Source organism: Labeo rohita, chromosome 25 (genome assembly GCF_022985175.1).
Source record: "Labeo rohita strain BAU-BD-2019 chromosome 25, IGBB_LRoh.1.0, whole genome shotgun sequence".
Lineage (NCBI taxonomy): Eukaryota > Metazoa > Chordata > Actinopteri > Cypriniformes > Cyprinidae > Labeo > Labeo rohita.
In genome coordinates this window covers 14,519,793-14,537,441 of record NC_066893.1, presented here as the reverse complement: position 1 = coordinate 14,537,441, position 17,649 = coordinate 14,519,793, and the positions used below count along the sequence as shown (strand labels likewise).

Below are 17,649 nucleotides of genomic sequence, written 5' to 3'. Positions count from 1 at the left end.
TGCAGTGTAAATGGGATCAGTCCAAACAGCAGAGTGGAGTGTAATACTAGATTTAACACTAATAAATATGAATGAACATCTCATGCATCATGTAATCATTCAATCAATGTTCAGCGCTCGACAATACGGAGTGCCTGATGGGGATTGCTCCTTTAAATGCAAATGAGCTCTGCTCGCCCCACCCCTCTCTTCTCTCTGTGGAGTGACGAGCCTGTTTACTTTAGCCGCATTTAGCCCGTTTACCCGCTAAACTTGCTAACTAGCACATTATTAGGAAAGGCGATCGCAAAGATTCATACAAAACCCTAATACTCAGTTCTGCTGCAAGTGAAGCTGGATCACGAATGATTCGAGCGAACATAGACGGATATATGTAGATCGGGAGGCGCATACCCTTCACAAACAAACATAATCCACTGCATCTTCAGCGGCTCAGATGTTGGGAGTAAATGACGACCACTATGTTCATTATTACATCCAGCAACACAACACCTCAATCGCTCAATTGGAGATATTCTTGTCTAACTTACATCTGTGCTCCGGCATCGAAACAATGGAAGTCAGACTGAGACAGCTGATCTGAGGTAAGACGCTCATGTCAATCAACTATCGTGGGAGTGGCCTCTGTCTGTGTGACGCCACACCGACAGGCATCTGAGAACGGCTCGATTTGAAAAAGGGGATTTTTTTTTTTACAGATTAATTAAAAACCACTGCATGGATTTTTTTCATTATAGGGTAGATTTGTACATACACTGCCAACACACATTAATGTTCAAACAACATGAAAAAGTGCACTTAGCATCCGATGATCCCTTTAAGCGATCCCAGAGAGACGCATCTCTGACGGACAAATAGCCTACAAAAGAATTAGCTTTGTAGCTTTAACAATGATCAGTACATACCTAATTTATACAGTGGAGACAGATGCAGACCGGACATATTTTAACCGATCTCTTGTTCTGGCCTTGCACGCGAACTGCATGCAATCTTCTTTCAAAATGTCATGTGGGAGGAAATATTACAAACTCTTAAGACATCCATTAACAGAGGCCAGAGACGCTAAAGACGAACGCAAAGAGAAAAAAATACTGAAGCAGGCAGACCAAGATCACGGTGCACAATGCGCGAAATATTGTAAATATTATCCTAAAACTAAACTATGGTTTATGTGAATGTATCTGTGAGGGGAACTGACTATTTTTAAAAAAAGTTTACATGGCGTTTTCTTTTCATTTACCCATATATGATGTGTTTAAAGGGGTCATCGGATGCAAATCTTACTGATCTCGAATGTTTGAACAGCAGTGTACATTACACACAGACAAATTATAATAAAAATAAAATACACTCACAGAAAAGAGTCTGAAGAGTGGGTACTGGAAGACTTTCCATTTCTTGTCCTTATAAGCAATGAGAGGAAGGTTAACTTTGCTCAAATACTGGGAGAAGAGAAGGATCAGGCAAACAGTTCTGTAGAAAGAAGACATCAATATAAACTTAAATGAACTGAATGAATCCGCGTTTTGAACGAATCGTGTGAATCAATGACTCAAAGGCCCATTCATAAAGAGAGCCATTTACTTCATTCCTGAATAAATCATCCATTTGAATTAATCGAATGAATGACTCATAAAGACATTTACTGTCACCTGCTGGCAGATTTTGTTTCTTATTTAGAGTATCATTTCATTAAAAAAAATAATATTAATAATTATAAAAACAAAAACATTAAAGGAATAGTGCACCCAGAAAATTTTAATTCTGTCATCATTTACTCACCCTCATGTCATTTCAAACCTTTCTTTTGTGGAACATAAAAGAAGGTATAGACCAATTTCGAGTAGACGTCACAGCGACTTCACTTGCAGCTGCGCACCCATAGTGGTTGCAGAAAATTTACCCTTTTTTACTCTTTTATTTCATAGCTCCATAGACTGCCACTTGAACCCCCCCACAAAAAACGTCATCCCTGTTACAGATCTGTAAGACTATCTGTAAGATAAACAGTGCTTATCACTGAGTAACAAGCTTTTGTAATATGCAAATAACATTTTGAAAATGACATCTAATCAATATAATCTATAATCTTTTTAAATTATTTAAAGTATTTTGTACCGTATCCGTGTAATTCTGTAGCTGTAAAGGCTATCTCTCCCGGGTTTTCTGCAACCATGCTGCGCGTGTATCCTGAATGTTTACAAGCAGATAATTGGTCTATTTCGAAGACTGTTGGTGTGAACAAAAAAAAAAACTGAGATGTTTCTTAAATGATCTTCTTTTATGCTCCATAGTCTACGTTATGCCGTTGCAGCCTAAATATTTATGTGTAATAAATTCTATGTTGAGTCAAATAAAATATTTCTTTCTAAAGCTACAATTTGTAATGTCTACTTGGTACTTTCTCATTTAACACAAAAATAGCTTTAATAGCGATTAATTAGATTAATTAGTTGAAACACCATGTAATTATTTAGACTACAAATTGTAATCATAATATATTACTTTATCTGTTTTGTAGATTTGTAGAGTTTTGTAGAAAATCTAATTCTTTAAGTATCTGCCACGTTTAATTGTTTAAACATCTTATGTAGTCTTACCTTCAAGAACAAAATCTAAATAACCTACAAACGTTTTCAGCTTCATTACAGCAACAAAAGGTTTTCACACTGTATATGTTGTAGTAGAGGTTTAAGATTAGTCAGGATCAGATTAAGGTCTGGATTAGCATAAGGAATAGGATTATGATTAAGGTTTGGTTTTAATATGATATTCAATTGAAAATCCTCACAAACAGCATCTGCTTTAATAATTAAATAACAAAAAATACACTGACTCTTGAAAAAAAAAAAAAAAAAAAAATCACACTTTATTTCTTTTTTCCTTTTTTAAATAGTACCTCTTCTCTTCTACGCTAATTAAAGGAGAAGTCCACTTCCAGAACAAGAATTTACAAATAATTTACTCTCCCCTTATCATCCAAGATGTTCATGTCTTTCTGTCTCCAGTCATGAAGAAATTATGGTTTTTGAGGAAAGCATTTCATGATTTTAAAATAGATTTCAATGGTGCCCCGAATTTGAACTTCCAAAATGTAGTTTAAATGCAGTTTCAAAGGGCTCTAAATGACCCCAGCCGAGGAAGAAGAGTCTTATCTAGCGAAACGATCGGCCATTTTTTTCGAAAAAAAAAAAAAAAAAAAAAAATTGTATACTTTTTAAGCACAAAAGCTCATGTAGCACTAGCTCTGGGATGCACGTCCACGACGCTACGTACTATTAAATCACGTCGAAAGGTCACGCGGAACTACAGACCCAGTGTTTACAAAGCGAATGCGCAAAGACTAAGGAAGTCAGGTCTCTCAACTGACTCTCAACTGACTATCAAACCTTAAAAATTTTAGATAAGAAATCAATCAGATGGCATCATTGTAACATTTTACAAAAATACAGTTTGCTTAGTTTTGACAATTTTATGAATCTGTCTCTTATTAAAATGGTTTTTAAATGTGTGAATAAGCTTGCTCCAGATGTTATATGTCATTTAATAGTAAAACAGAGTAGTAGAGGGATCTCTACAAGAGGTGCAACTACACGGAACTGAATAGTGCCTAAAAGAAAAACTAAATTTGCTCAATCCACAGTTTCAATTAAAGGGACACTGCTCTGGAACAGTTTGCCACTTGAACTGAAAATGCAAACAGAGTTGAACATTTTTCTGAAAAATATCAAAAAATGGTTCAAACAAAAACAGGTTTGTGAACATTGATGGTGTTACACAGTCTTAGGCTATGTTCACACTTGGTGTCTTTTTTGAAACTGCCAGCATCTGTTTTACATTATAATTCTATGGAGTAAACCGTGTTTTCCAAAAGAGTCCTGAGTGCTTTTTTAAACGCCACCGCTGGCGTCTTTTTCTGCAGCTCAGAGAGTCTTTTTTTAAGTTGACAAAAGTTTTCTGAAAGAAACGCCCTATGTCAAGTGCATTTTTGACAGCTGACCAATGACAAGCGAGTAGCCACAACTGACGTTTCCATAACAACAAGTACAACAAGAAAAAAAATGGTGAAGGTACCGGTAGATAGACTTTTACTTTATTGTTGTGAACTGACATTCTCTTCCCCATTAACTTCAAAAACCGACACGCGGCTCTGATAGCGTCCCTTTTTCGATTCCTGGCTCGCAGACCCTTCTCCATCCCGCCCCCTCTCTCTCTCTCTCTCACTTCGCTTCCCGTCTAAATACTGCCCTACTAAATAAAGGGGAAAATTGCCAAAAAGTAAAAAAATAATACACCAGTGCAAGAGCGAGCTTCCTCTTTTCTCAACATTCACACTGTTGCAGCTGTTGTTATAGCAACAAAAGACGCCCTCGGCTGCAACGCTGCCCAATTTTTTTTTTCTTTTACTAAAAAAGCGCCCTTGTCAACTTTTTCTTGTCAAAAAAGATGCCAAGTGTGAACATAGCCTTAGATTTTTGTTGTTTATTGTGCTTGTACTTGTTTTTGTTTTTAATTGTATTTTAAAAGCCTAACCAGGGACTGGGGCTGCAAATTAGCCATAGGCTAGAAGCCTGTATGTAGAGCATCTGTAATGTTATTCTGCATTGTCCCTGTTAAATAAACAACTAAATAAAATAAAAAAGTGCAAGTAAGTCAAACGCTGTTTACAAACAAAAAGGTACAACGATGTTGGACGATGAAGTTGTAGGAGAAAATGAGATGGAGTTTTTCCCCATACTCTACCTTTTTGAGCCGGAGTACACAGGCGATGAACTTAGACGTGATGCGTAGCGTCGTGGACACACATCCCAGAGCTATTTTTTTAGAAAAAAATGACAGATCGTTTCGCTAGATAAGACTCTTCTTATCCTCGGCTGGGATCGTTTAGAGCTCTTTAAAGCTGCATTTAAACTACATTATGGAAGTTCAAAATCGGGGCACCAATGAAGTCCATTTTATGGAGAAAAATCCTGAAATGTTTTCCTCAAAAACCATAATTTCCTCACGACTGAAGACAGAAAGACATCATCTTGGATGACAAGGGGGTGAGTAAATTATTTGTAAATTGTTGAAAGTGGAGTTCTCCTTTAATGCTTCTAGTACCCACAACTTGGATCTAATTTACAAGTCTTAGGATGAGAAGTTTACTATGTGTCCTAATGAGTCTCTGACATACACATATGTGTCCTAAACATTTGTTTACTCAGCGGCACCTGGACAGGGAAGGTCTGATGGGCGAGACGCTCAAACCTTACCTTATCTACATTAATGTACTGTATGCTCTTAGGAATGCTTGAGGATGAGTAATGCACAACATTCTTTGAAAAGGATCTGAGCGACGCATTGTTATGCAAATGAAAACAGTAAAGAGGGTTGACCTCTACAGATAAACACTGAACCCTAAGGGCTGTTTTGTTTTTAAAGGGGCCACAGTCTGCAGAAACCCTACACGACCAGAAATACAAGTTACTGGACTGACTCGGCTCTCAAAGTTACCCAAAGTCACTCGTAACTCACAAAGCAGCAATTCCCCAGTGGGCTCCTGACTTCTGCCCCGCCTGGATGAAAAGTGACAGTCCGATGAGGTTGATGGTGGGAGCAATGGCCAGAGGCCCGATGAACCTTAGCACTAGGCCCACAAGACCTGACAGGCCTAGGAGAAGCTGAAGCATTGAGGCCACTAGTATGGCCCCTTGGATCTATGAAAGAAAAGAAGAAAATGCATTCAAATTTTGAATTCTGTGACCGATTACTATATCTGAATTATCTAATAAAACATAATAACTTTAGTTCAAATACAGCAGATACAGAACTCCAATATATTTTTTTACAATGTCACTCAAAATGAACCTTAAAGCTCAAACTGCCCTTGAGTGTAAATATTTGTTCACAAAGACATTAAATATTACAGTTTTTCCTCTTACTCAGATAAAAGCTGCTCTCTAAACCTAAGACGTAAAAGGTCAAATTATTACAGTAATAAAAAAAAAAGATCTAATCTCATAGTGAACACTCATTATTTTAAATGAGCACGCAACGCCTTGTTCAACATGATCTCATTTATATTAGTAGCATTCTAACATACATTTTTAGTACATTATAGCAATGTATAATTTTATTGTATTTGCAGCTTCTAAAACAAACCTTTCTATGTATGAACACCTTTAGAGAGGTGCAAATACTTATGAATCCTTTTTATGAATATTTAAAGCTACAACCACCAAACTTGGATCAGACCTTCAGACTGGTCTACAGTTAGTTGCTGTATCTTTTTTAACTGATCCGGCTTGTGACTTTCAAAAACCAGACCATCAAAACCAACTAAAATCCCATAGACTTTCATTGAGGGGTTGAAAACTTTTACACAAAGAGACCTATGGTGCATCTAAGCTGTTTACTGCTATAACAAAGCTTAACAACTCCATGCTTTAAAAAACTGCTAAAACCAGCCTAAGCTGAATGGCTGCTTTGGCTGGTTTTAAAGTGGTTTAAAGTGGTTTTGGCCAGTTTTTAGCTGATCAGGCTGGTCTTAGCTGGCCAAGCTGGGAAACCTGCTAAAAGACCAGCCAAGGTTAAACCAGCTATTTTCAGCTTAAACCAGCTAAGACTAGACAACCAGTCTAGGCTGGTTTCAGCTGTTTTGTACTGAATCAACTGGATTTAACTGGTTTAAACATGCTAATCATGCAAGAAACATGTTAATCTTGCTAGTAACTTGTTAATAACATGCTAATTATGCTAGAAATACGCTAGCAACATGCTAGTAACTTGTAAATCATGCTAACGACTTGTTAATCATGCTAGTAACTTGCTAATCATGCTAACAACATGCTAATCATGCTAGTAACTCTGGTAATCATGCTATCAACATGATAGTAACTGGCTAATCATGCTATCAACATTTTGGTAAATTGCTAATCATGTTAGAAACATGCTAGCAACAAGCTAGTATCATGTTACTTATGTTAAAAACATGCTAGCAACAAGCTAGAAACATGCTAACAACATGCTAATCAGGCTAACAACATGCTAGTAACATGCTACTCATGTTAGAAAAATGCTAGCAACATGCTACTAACATGTTAGTCATGCTAAAAACATGCTAGCAGAATGCTAATTAGGTTATAAACATGCTAGCAACTTGCTAACCATGCTTGAATCATTATATTAACGTGCTAATCATGCTAACAAAATGCTAGTGACATGATAATTATGTTAGAAACATGGTAGCAACATGTTAAAACGTTATCAACAAGCTAGTAACATGTTGACCATGCTAGAAGCATGCTAACAACATGCTAATCATGCTAACAACAAGTAGTAACATGTCACTCATGTTACAAACATGCTAGCAACATGCTAGTCACATGTTAGTCATGCTAAAACATGTTAACAATTAATTAGGTTATAAACATGCTAACAACTTGCCAATAATGCTAGAATCATATTAACATGCTAATAATGCTAACAAAATGCTAGTAACATGATAATCATGTTTGAAACATGGTAGCAACATCCTAATCATGTTAAAAACATGTTAGTAACAAGCTAGTAACATGTTGATCATGTAAGAAGCATACCAGCAACATGCTAGTAACATGTCAATCATGCTAGAAACATGCTAGCAACATGCTAATCGGGTTATAAACATGCTAGTAACTTGCTACTCATGCTAGTAACTTGCTAGTAACTTGCTAATAATGCTAACAACATAATAGTAACAAGCTAGTATCATGTTAATCATGTTAAAAACATGTTGGCAACAACCCATTAACATGCTAATCATGGTAGTAACATGCTAATCATATTACAAACATGCTAGCAACATGTTGATCATGCTAAAAATATGCTAGCAACATGCTAATCAGGTTATAAACATCCTAGTAACTTGCTAATCATGCTAACAACATGATAGTAACAAGCTAGTATCATGTTAATCATGTTAAAAACATGTTGGCAACAACCTAGTAACATGCTAATCATGGTAGTAACATGGTAGTAACATGCTAATCATATTACAAACATGCTAGCAACATGTTAATCATGCTAAAACATGCTAATCAGGTTATAAACATTCTAGCAACTTGCTAATCATGCAAACAACATGCTAGTAACATGCTAACAACATTGTAATCAACCTATAAATGTAAGCAACAGGCTAATCATGCTAAAACATGCTAACAACATGTTAAATCATATAAACAATGTGCTAAATCATGCTAGCAACATCAGCTTTTATACTTTTACAACTGCTTCAAACTTTCTAGGCTTTCTCACACCAACTCAAAGTTTGTTCTCAGACTTTACTCATTTAGTTGAAGGTTGAACTTGCTCACAAGCTTTCAACAATTTCATTTCGGACCATGCTTTGTATAGATATGCAAGTCTCTAAAAATCATAAAAATGTACGTTTGCACTTTACATATGCATATGAATGAGATCACCCAGTATAATTTGAACACAAAGTGGATCATTATTGTTCGTCATCCGCTGGTGACTCACATATCCTTCTGACACATGACTCACAGCTCAGAACAGCCACACTTGTTTCAAACTCCAGCATGAAGTGAACACTGCAATTATGTTGATCGGCTTCGAAATGACATTTCCTACAGTACCTCGCGGATGCGGACTTTCCACACCTCATCGTCATCCACGAGGAGTGCTGCAGAATCTGTGGCGTTGGGTTGAGGTGTGGCACTCGTGTCTGGGCATTTCCATTTGGGAAGGGCGAGGATAGCCAAGGTCGGGGTGATGAAGGTGAACGTCCCACCTTGGAGGATCGGCAACCTGAGAAGACGTAAAGGATGTTTATATTTTGCGCCAAGCCTATTTTATGTATTATCATAAAAGCATTGGCAGTAGTCATAGAAAACAATACAATATTCCTTTCACTGAAATATAGAGCTCATAAAAATCATTTAAAGCAAATGTTTGGGCTAAAAAAGACGAGAGTCAGAATGATTTTAAGGTATTTATATTAATATTCTGTCATTATTAACTTACTCTCATGTCCTTCTTTACAGCTAGATAAAATTTGTTTGGCAATATTGACAATGACCTGAATAATGACAAATGTCTTCTGTAGAGCTGAAATTTTACATTTATGCATTTGGCAATCTATAGCAACTTACATTGCATTCACATATATTTTACACAATGCTTTTCTTGGGAAGCAAACCCATGACCTTGGCATTGCTTATGCCATGCACAACTGTTTAAATTACAGGAAAGATGTGCTAGAATTGAAGTTGAAATGTTACACCGATGTGGATTTCCTGTTTATTTCTGTGAAGCTGGTATGAAACAGTCTGCATTGTATAAAGTGCTGTATATGTAAAGTAAATTTGACTTGATGTGACTTAAGCAATTTTGTCCATACGATCAAAGTCAGTGGGGTTGTGTTTAATAAAAAAATTTGGGTTTTGACACAAATTATTTTTGACAGATTAGGTACAGTACATAGCTAATTTTCTCTAAGGAAAAATATCTCTCAACTAATACTGTAATATATACATATACTAAGAGTACTACATTACTATAATATTGAAGGTTGTGTGTTTAAAACCTTAAAATTACATAATTATGTTTTTACTCCAACTGTTTTTTTTTTATATAAATATGCAAATGGTGGCTGTCATAAAAACTTGATGGATTTATTCAAACATAAACTAAATATTTAGAAACAATAAATCTATTATGAATATGTTATATGGTGCACATATTTAGCGAAATGCTAATATCTAAAGTTTCTAGATGATTAATGTTTTTATTGTCACAGAATGTTTTTTTAAGTAAACATTACAATACTACATATTGTAACATATTGTTTACAAGTCTTTCCGCGGTTTAAACACTTACTGAGCGATTTTATGAGACAGGATACAGATTTCAGTAAGTTGAAGTCTTTCTTAAACATACCTTCGGATGTTTATTCATGTTGAATTTGTGCTAAAATGTATTTATTAATTAGTATTTATTTTTTGAATATTGCAATTGTTAGAATTTTAAATCTGAGACTTCGTTTCATATCAAAAGTAACAAAGCACAAAGCTCATTACGATTTGTTGCATGGGAGGCCAGCTACTATATTCCATTCATTAACTGAAAACAGACTAAACTATTTTTTCTTAGGATTTAAGAATCAATATAGTTTTGTAAAAATGAGAATTGATTAAAATCGAGAAATCGATATTTATTACCCAGCCCTAGTGTTTAATATTCCTGATTTTTCACTGCATCGACAAAACCAGTTGAAATCTTCTTCAAAATGTCTTTTTTTGTTGTGTACTAATCAAATCAACTCAAGCCACCTTTATTTCTATAGCGCTTTATACAATACAGATTGTGCCAGAGCAGCTTCATAGAGATTTAGAAAAATAGCTAAATAAATTATGAACTAAAGGTCAATTTTTGCTTTTTTTTTCCTGTTAGTGTATATATAGTACCTGGTCCCGAGCGTGGTCTGTAGCAAAGTGCACATGCCCGAGACGAAGAAGATGGTAGAGATGAGCTGACTTTTGGCAGCGTTGTTCTCTTTTATGCACAACGGCTCAGCTAGGATAAGAGGAATTGCCAGGATGCCTCCGAACGCCAGTATGTAATGCTGTGTGACACAAGAAACAGGGATTAGTGCTGTCAAACCGATTAACCGCGACATAATATATGTGTGTTTACTCTTTGAATTTATATGAACATATTGTAACGAAGCGGAGATGAGACGAGGATCTATGTGCAAGAGTTTATTGTACATCCAAAGAAAACAACAAATTATCCAGAACGGGGAACCCTTAGAATCCAGGCAAGAACAGGGAGCAACCATCACAGACATTAAACAACTGACCAAAATACAGGGGAAAGACAAGGACTATTTATACACAGGGTGAGGTAATGATCTAATTGGTAACCGGGGTAACTGATGAGGGAGTGGGTGTGGTTCAATGAAGATCCATGGCAACAAACAAGGGAACAGAGGTACAGGGAAGCAGGGAACAATAAGACACAAAAACTACAAAATAAAAGTCCTTAAACACGAATACAGAAGACAAAGACCAGGCACATGACATAACCCCCCCTCAAAAGAGTGGCTTCCAGACGCTCCAAACAGAAATACCAGTCCAGGAAGGGGGAGGAGCTCAGGCAGAACTGGGGAAGGGATGGAGGGCCAGGTCCATGTAAGGGGAGATAAACAAGGGACTGAAGCAGAGCAAGAGGCCAGGGTGGAGTCGGCCAGATGGGAGGAGCTGAGGACCACCAGATCATGAGAGAAGACCTCCACGGCGGAGCAGGCGGTACCCAGCAGGGCGGAGCAGGAGGCTCAGGAGCCCTCCAGGGCGGAGCCGGAGGCAGAGCAGGTGACACTAGAGCCCTCCAGGGTGGAGCCGGAGGCAGAGCAGGCGGCGCTAGAGCCCTCCAGGGCGGAGCCGGAGGCAGAACAGGTGGCACTAGAGCCCTCCAGGGCGGAGCCGGAGGCAGAACAGACGGCGCTACAGCCCTCCAGGTCGGAGCCGGAGGCAGAGCCAGCGACACTAGAGCCCCCAAGGGCAGAGCCGGAGGCACAACAGCCCTCCCAGGCGGAACAGGAGGCGGAACAGGAGGCGGAGCAGGAGGCGGAGCAGGAGGCGCAGCAGCCCTGCGGGGCGGAACAGGAATCTGCATCACGCTCTGGGACCTGGGGAGAGCAGGGACAGAGGAGGCAGACAGAATAGAGGGAGAAGTAGAGAGTTTGGTGGTTAACGCCCCCTCCGTAAGAGGTTCTACGGCTGGCGCCGACACCTCTGGAGGCATTGGCGCAGCTTCTCCGACGGGGAAGGCCTCTGGAGCAGACTTGAGACCAGACGGGGCCTCTGGGGCAGACTTGAGACCAGACGGGAGCTCTGGTGCAGGCTTGTGATCAGACGAGAGCTCAGAGGCTGACCTGTGAACAGGCGTGACCTCAGGAGCACAGTGTGTAGCCCACACACACCACATGGCCACTGCCATTAAGGGAAGAGCAGCAGCGATAACGTCACTTGGCTTGTGAAGATCTGCTGTAACGTGGCTTGACTCGGGAACAACATGGCTTGACTCGGGAACAACATGGCTTGACTCGGGAACAACATGGCTTGACTCGGGAACAACATGGCTTGACTCGGGAACAACATTGACTTGGCTTGACTCGTGGGGAACAGCTGCTGTAGCTTGACTCGGCCCTGTAGCTTGACTTGAATCAGGGGTAGCTGCCGCAACAAGAGGGAGCGCCATCTTAGCTGTCCGTACAGCCATTAGGGGTGAGTCCAACACGTGGGTCATCATGTGGCGTGACTTGGAGACAGCGACCATCTTGTGGACTGGCTTTGGCGTGGCGGCCATCTTTGCGACAGGCTCTGGCGTGGCGGCCATCTTTGCGACAGGCTCTGGCGTGGCGGCCATCTTTGCGACAGGCTCTGGCGTGGCGGCCATCTTTGCGACAGGCTCTGGCGTGGCGGCCATCTTTGCGACAGGCTCTGGCGTGGCGGCCATCTTTGCGACAGGCTCTGGCGTGGCGGCCATCTTTGCGACTGGCTCTGGCGTGGCGGCCATCTTTGCGACAGGCTCTGGCGTGGCGGCCATCTTTGCGACTGGCTCTGGCGTGGCGGCCATGCTGTGAATTACCCTTTCTACTTCCTTAACAGAAAAAGGGGATTCACAGAACAGCAAAACAAAGTCTATATACTGTGACAGGGTCCAGCTGGGGTCCTCATCCGGTAAGTTTAAACTAACCTCTGGATCGAGTCCACTCCAGAAACAGTCCTTTATTTTGGTGTCATCTCCAGGCACTAGCTGGCTGTAATAAAGGAACTCCTCCACATAATATTCGATCGGTCGGCCGTTTTGAAAAATTGAGCAAAGAGTGCTCAGAGGGTCGCGATAAACTCCTGCTAGATCCATAGTTGGTCAGTTGTTCTGTAACGAAGCGGAGATGAGACGAGGATCTATGTGCAAGAGTTTATTGTACATCCAAAGAAAACAACAAATTATCCAGAACGGGGAACCCTTAGAATCCAGGCAAGAACAGGGAGCAACCATCACAGACATTAAACAACTGACCAAAATACAGGGGAAAGACAAGGACTATTTATACACAGGGTGAGGTAATGATCTAATTGGTAACCGGGGTAACTGATGAGGGAGTGGGTGTGGTTCAATGAAGATCCATGGCAACAAACAAGGGAACAGAGGTACAGGGAAGCAGGGAACAATAAGACACAAAAACTACAAAATAAAAGTCCTTAAACACGAATACAGAAGACAAAGACCAGGCACATGACACATATCAATTAAATGTATGTAATGTACTCAAACATTTATTCTGGATGCGATTAATCACAATTAATCACATCCAAAATAAAAGTTTGTGTTTACATACTATATGGATATATAAATATGCACACATACATTTAAGAAATGTATGTAATGTACACAACCATTTATTTTGGATGCAGTTAATCAATTTGACAGGATTAACAGGACTATGAGAGAACTTGCCAGGATGCCACCAAACACCAGTATGTAATGCTGTGTGATGCAAGTAACAGGAATTAATGCTGTCAAATCGATTAATCACAATTAATTGCATTCAAAATAAAAAACTGTGTTTACATAATATATATGTGCACTGTTTATATTTATTTGGATATATAAATATACATTACATACTTTTAAGAAATGTATGTAATGTACACAAATGTTTATTTTGGATGTGATTAATCGTGATTAATCGATTAATTTCTCTCCATATAATGGACTTATATGGTGCCCCAATTTTGAACTTCCAAAATGCAGTATAAATGCGGCTTCAAACGATCTCAAATGCGGTTGCAAACGATCCCAGCCGAGGAAGAAGGGTCTTATCTAGCAAAACGATCGGTTATTTTAATAAAAATAATACAATTTATATACTTTTTAATGCCAAACACTTGTCTTGTCTTACTCTATGTCAGTTAGCGTATGTCGAAAAACTCCCATCTCATGTTCTCCCTCAACTTCGAAATTGTCCTATATCGCTCTTTTACCTTTTTCTGAGTCAGAATACACAGAGTTCAGGGAGAGAAAGGCAAGACGAGCGTTTGAGATTAAAAAGTATTTAAATTGTATTTTTTTAATGAAAATAACCGACTGTTATGCTAGATAAGACCCTTCTTCCTCGGCTGGGATTGTTTACAACCGCATTTGGGATCGTTTGAAGCCGCATTTAAACTGCATTTTGTAAGTTCAAACTAGGGCATCATATCAGTCCATTATATGGAGAAAAATGCTGAAATGTTTTCCTCAAAAAACACTGAAGAAAGAAAGACATAAACATCTTGGATGACAAGGGGGGTGATTACATTATATGTGAATCTTTGTTTTGGAAGTGGACTTCTCCTTTAATAAATGTATGTAATGTACACAAACGTTTATTTTGGATGTGATTAACCACGATTAATCGATGTGACAGCACTACCAAGAATGAAAAGCTAACAAGACGACACCGGCTTTTTAATATATAGATGTGTGTACTGTTTATATTTATTCAGATATAGACAGACAGACATTTAAAAAATGTATATAATGTACACAAATGTTCATTTTAGATGTGATTAATTGCAATTAGCTGATCTGACAGGACTAACAGGAATGGATAGCTAACGAGACATCGGGCTTAGGTTCATCGCAAACAACCCGTTATGAGGGGTAAGACATGTTAAAAAAATTTATGTAATGTACACAAGCTGTTATTTTGGATGCGATTAGTTGTGATTAATTGCATCCAAAATAGAAGTTTGTGTTTACATAATATATATGTGTGTACTGTTTATTTTATACGGATATACAAATATACACACATATATACATTTAGGAAATGTATGTAATGTAGACAACTGTTTATTTTGGATGCGATTAATGATGATTAATCGATTTGACAGGACTAACAGGAATGAAAAGCTAATGAGATGACACCGAGCTTAGGTTCAATGCAAACAACCCTTTATGAGGGGTGAGACATGTTTAAGAAATGTATGTAATGTACACAAGCTGTTATTTTGGATGCAATTAATCACGAATAATCGCATCCAAAATAAAAGTTTGTGTCTGCATAGTGTATATATGTGTACTGTTGATATTTATATGGAAATATATATATACACACACACAAACGTTTATTCTAGATGCGATTATTCGCGATTAATCAATTTGACAGGACTAACAGGAATGAAAACTAATGAGATGACACAGGGCTTAGGTTCATCGCAAACAACCCGTTATGAGGGGTGAGACATGAAGGAAGACAGATGATCACAAAAAATGTTGCAAATCTTAAATGTGGCCTGACTGAACCAGGGAGACGTGCAAAAAATGGAAGACAGATGTTGGCCTATCTGTTGTGAATTGATAGCCACTTTTTACTCTCAGCAGTAAGCTTCATAAATTTGCCGGGCTCAGAAAAAGTAAAACTTGGCTGAACGCTCAGCATCTTTGACAGTGCGGATATGGAGACTATGCACAGGAGAGAATTTACACAGCAGGAAAAACAGGGAAATAAATTTGTTTGTCCTCACTTAAATTCCTGTTGTTTTATTGTTCTGGTTTATGCCTTCACAGCTGCCTTTCCCCAAAAGTCAAGTAGAGCGGGCAAAACAGTTTTGTATTTAACTTCATTTCATAAGCCAAGAGGGATCATATTAGTATAAAAACGGCAGTAATGAAAGCAGAAACGAGTCAGGGGCTCTAAGGGAGTCTACGCTGACATGAAATACCAGGTCTCTCCCTGCTTTTTCCTCCCCTCCGTGATGCCGGAGAGATGAAAGCTAGTGTGCTAAAGGAGTGAGGCATCTTCTTTGTACTGCTCTTTGCACTGCGCACATCATCTTACCTCACATGTCGATGTGAGTCCCTTGTGTACCTTCCTGCCCTTTCTCTCCCCCCACCCAGTTGTCTTTGATCTCCATGTGTCATCCGGACGAATAAGTGGAGCACTTTGGCTCATGTTCCTCTCACCTTCAACATCAGATGCATATCATAAGGAATAACACTCTCTATAGTGGCAGCAAAGCCTTGAGGTGCTCATGCCGTTCATGATGATTTCATGAAATGTCAAAGCAACCAGAAGTCATTTGTTTTAATGAGAACTGGAGTGAAAGAGACCAGTGGTCACACAACAAAATTGTAAAATGGAACCTGTGAAGGCCAAGAACTATTACAATAACCAAAACGATTTCAAAATCGCTCCAGCTCTAAAGATAAGGTCACATTTGCTGTTTATGGCAAAATTTTGTTGGTGAAATCCAGTCATTTCAATTTGGGTGTTTAGGGAAAATCAGCGCAATGCTGCCTCTGTACATCTAAACAAAACTGGATATGTATAAAATAAGCAGATCTGTGAGATATCAGATGTGACCAAGCACCAGGGCAGCATTCCTGGGTATGATGGGTTAAACCTTATCTTCAGTCACCCTAATCATCAACTTTCCCACTCAGATGATTACCCACCCACTTTTTTGGCATGCCTCGAAGAGAACTCCAGCCTCAAGCTGTCAGTTTAACCCTGAAAGGCCATTAAAGGTCCCCTGTGTCAGTAGTTCAAATCAGGAGAGACCTGTCCGCTTAGGAGATGTGTGCTGTAAGACGCTTCACGTGCAGCAGGGTTAAGCCGCATTTGTCGCATGTCGTCTCTCACCTGGAAACCCAGAAGAATGCAGAGGTACCAGGGTGGGCGATCGTTGATAGAGTAGATAAGGTTGCCTTCAGTCCTCGAGTCCAGATCTTCTTCCAGACTGTCGGCGTGGGGGTCAGCAATGACGATCTTTTCAGGCTCATGACTGCCATCTGAAAACTGAGGGTAGTGGAGATAATTCCAAAATACTTATAATTGAGGTTAATTGAAAGCGCAAACAACAGTGACCACTAAATCCTTCCGAGAAACAAGATACGGAGACCTTCAAAGTCTAAATTAAAGCGCTGTTCCGAAACCTAGGCAGCTGCCTTCTAAGGAAGCACCGGAACCATGAGCATTTTGGAACACTATATTGACAGAAGTTTTTTTTTTTCAGTGTGTCATTCTTCTCACATCACCTGTACTAAAATCAGTTGTGAACATTTAAATGAACAGATTTTAATCTGCTCAAAAATATTATTTGATATGGATAAATGACCCTAAACACTTTAACACTTTTTCCAGTACACAATACTCACAATTTTATTTAATAAATTAAATATTTTCAGTATTGATAGAAATAAATACAATTATAATTAAAGGAGAAGTCCACTTCCAGAACCAAGATTTACAGATAATGTACTCACCCCCTTGTCATCCAAGATGTTCATGTCTTTCTTTCTTCAGTCGTAAAGAAATTATGTTTTTTTGAGGAAAACATTTCAGCATTTTTCTCCATATAATGGACTGATATGATGCCCTAGTTTGAACTTACAAAATGCAGTTTAAATGCGGCTTCAAAGGATCCCAAATGCGGTTGTAAACAATCCCAGCTGAGGAAAAAGGGTCTTATCTAGCGAAACGATCGGTTATTTTCATTAAAATAATACAATTTAAATGCTTTTTAATGTCAAACACTCATCTTGTCTTGCTCTCCCTGAACTCCGGTTCATGACAGTTGAGTGTATGTCGAAAAACTCCCATCTCATGTTCTC

At 38.9% G+C, this 17,649-nt stretch overlaps 1 protein-coding gene across 3 annotated transcripts in view; it reads right to left on the bottom strand.

The window, feature by feature from the left end:
• si:dkey-106n21.1 (solute carrier family 23 member 2) overlaps positions 1 to 17,649 on the bottom strand; it is a 74,685-nt gene that overhangs the window by 19,439 nt on the left and 37,597 nt on the right. For all 3 annotated transcript variants that reach the window (XM_051098909.1, XM_051098911.1, XM_051098910.1), the window contains 5 exons: positions 16,679 to 16,834; positions 10,449 to 10,606; positions 8,619 to 8,790; positions 5,518 to 5,699; positions 1,356 to 1,473 (listed from right to left, as the gene is read on the bottom strand). In XM_051098909.1, the coding sequence (XP_050954866.1) occupies positions 1,356 to 1,473; positions 5,518 to 5,699; positions 8,619 to 8,790; positions 10,449 to 10,606; positions 16,679 to 16,834 (786 nt within the window). The remainder of the gene's footprint in view (positions 1 to 1,355; positions 1,474 to 5,517; positions 5,700 to 8,618; positions 8,791 to 10,448; positions 10,607 to 16,678; positions 16,835 to 17,649) is intronic.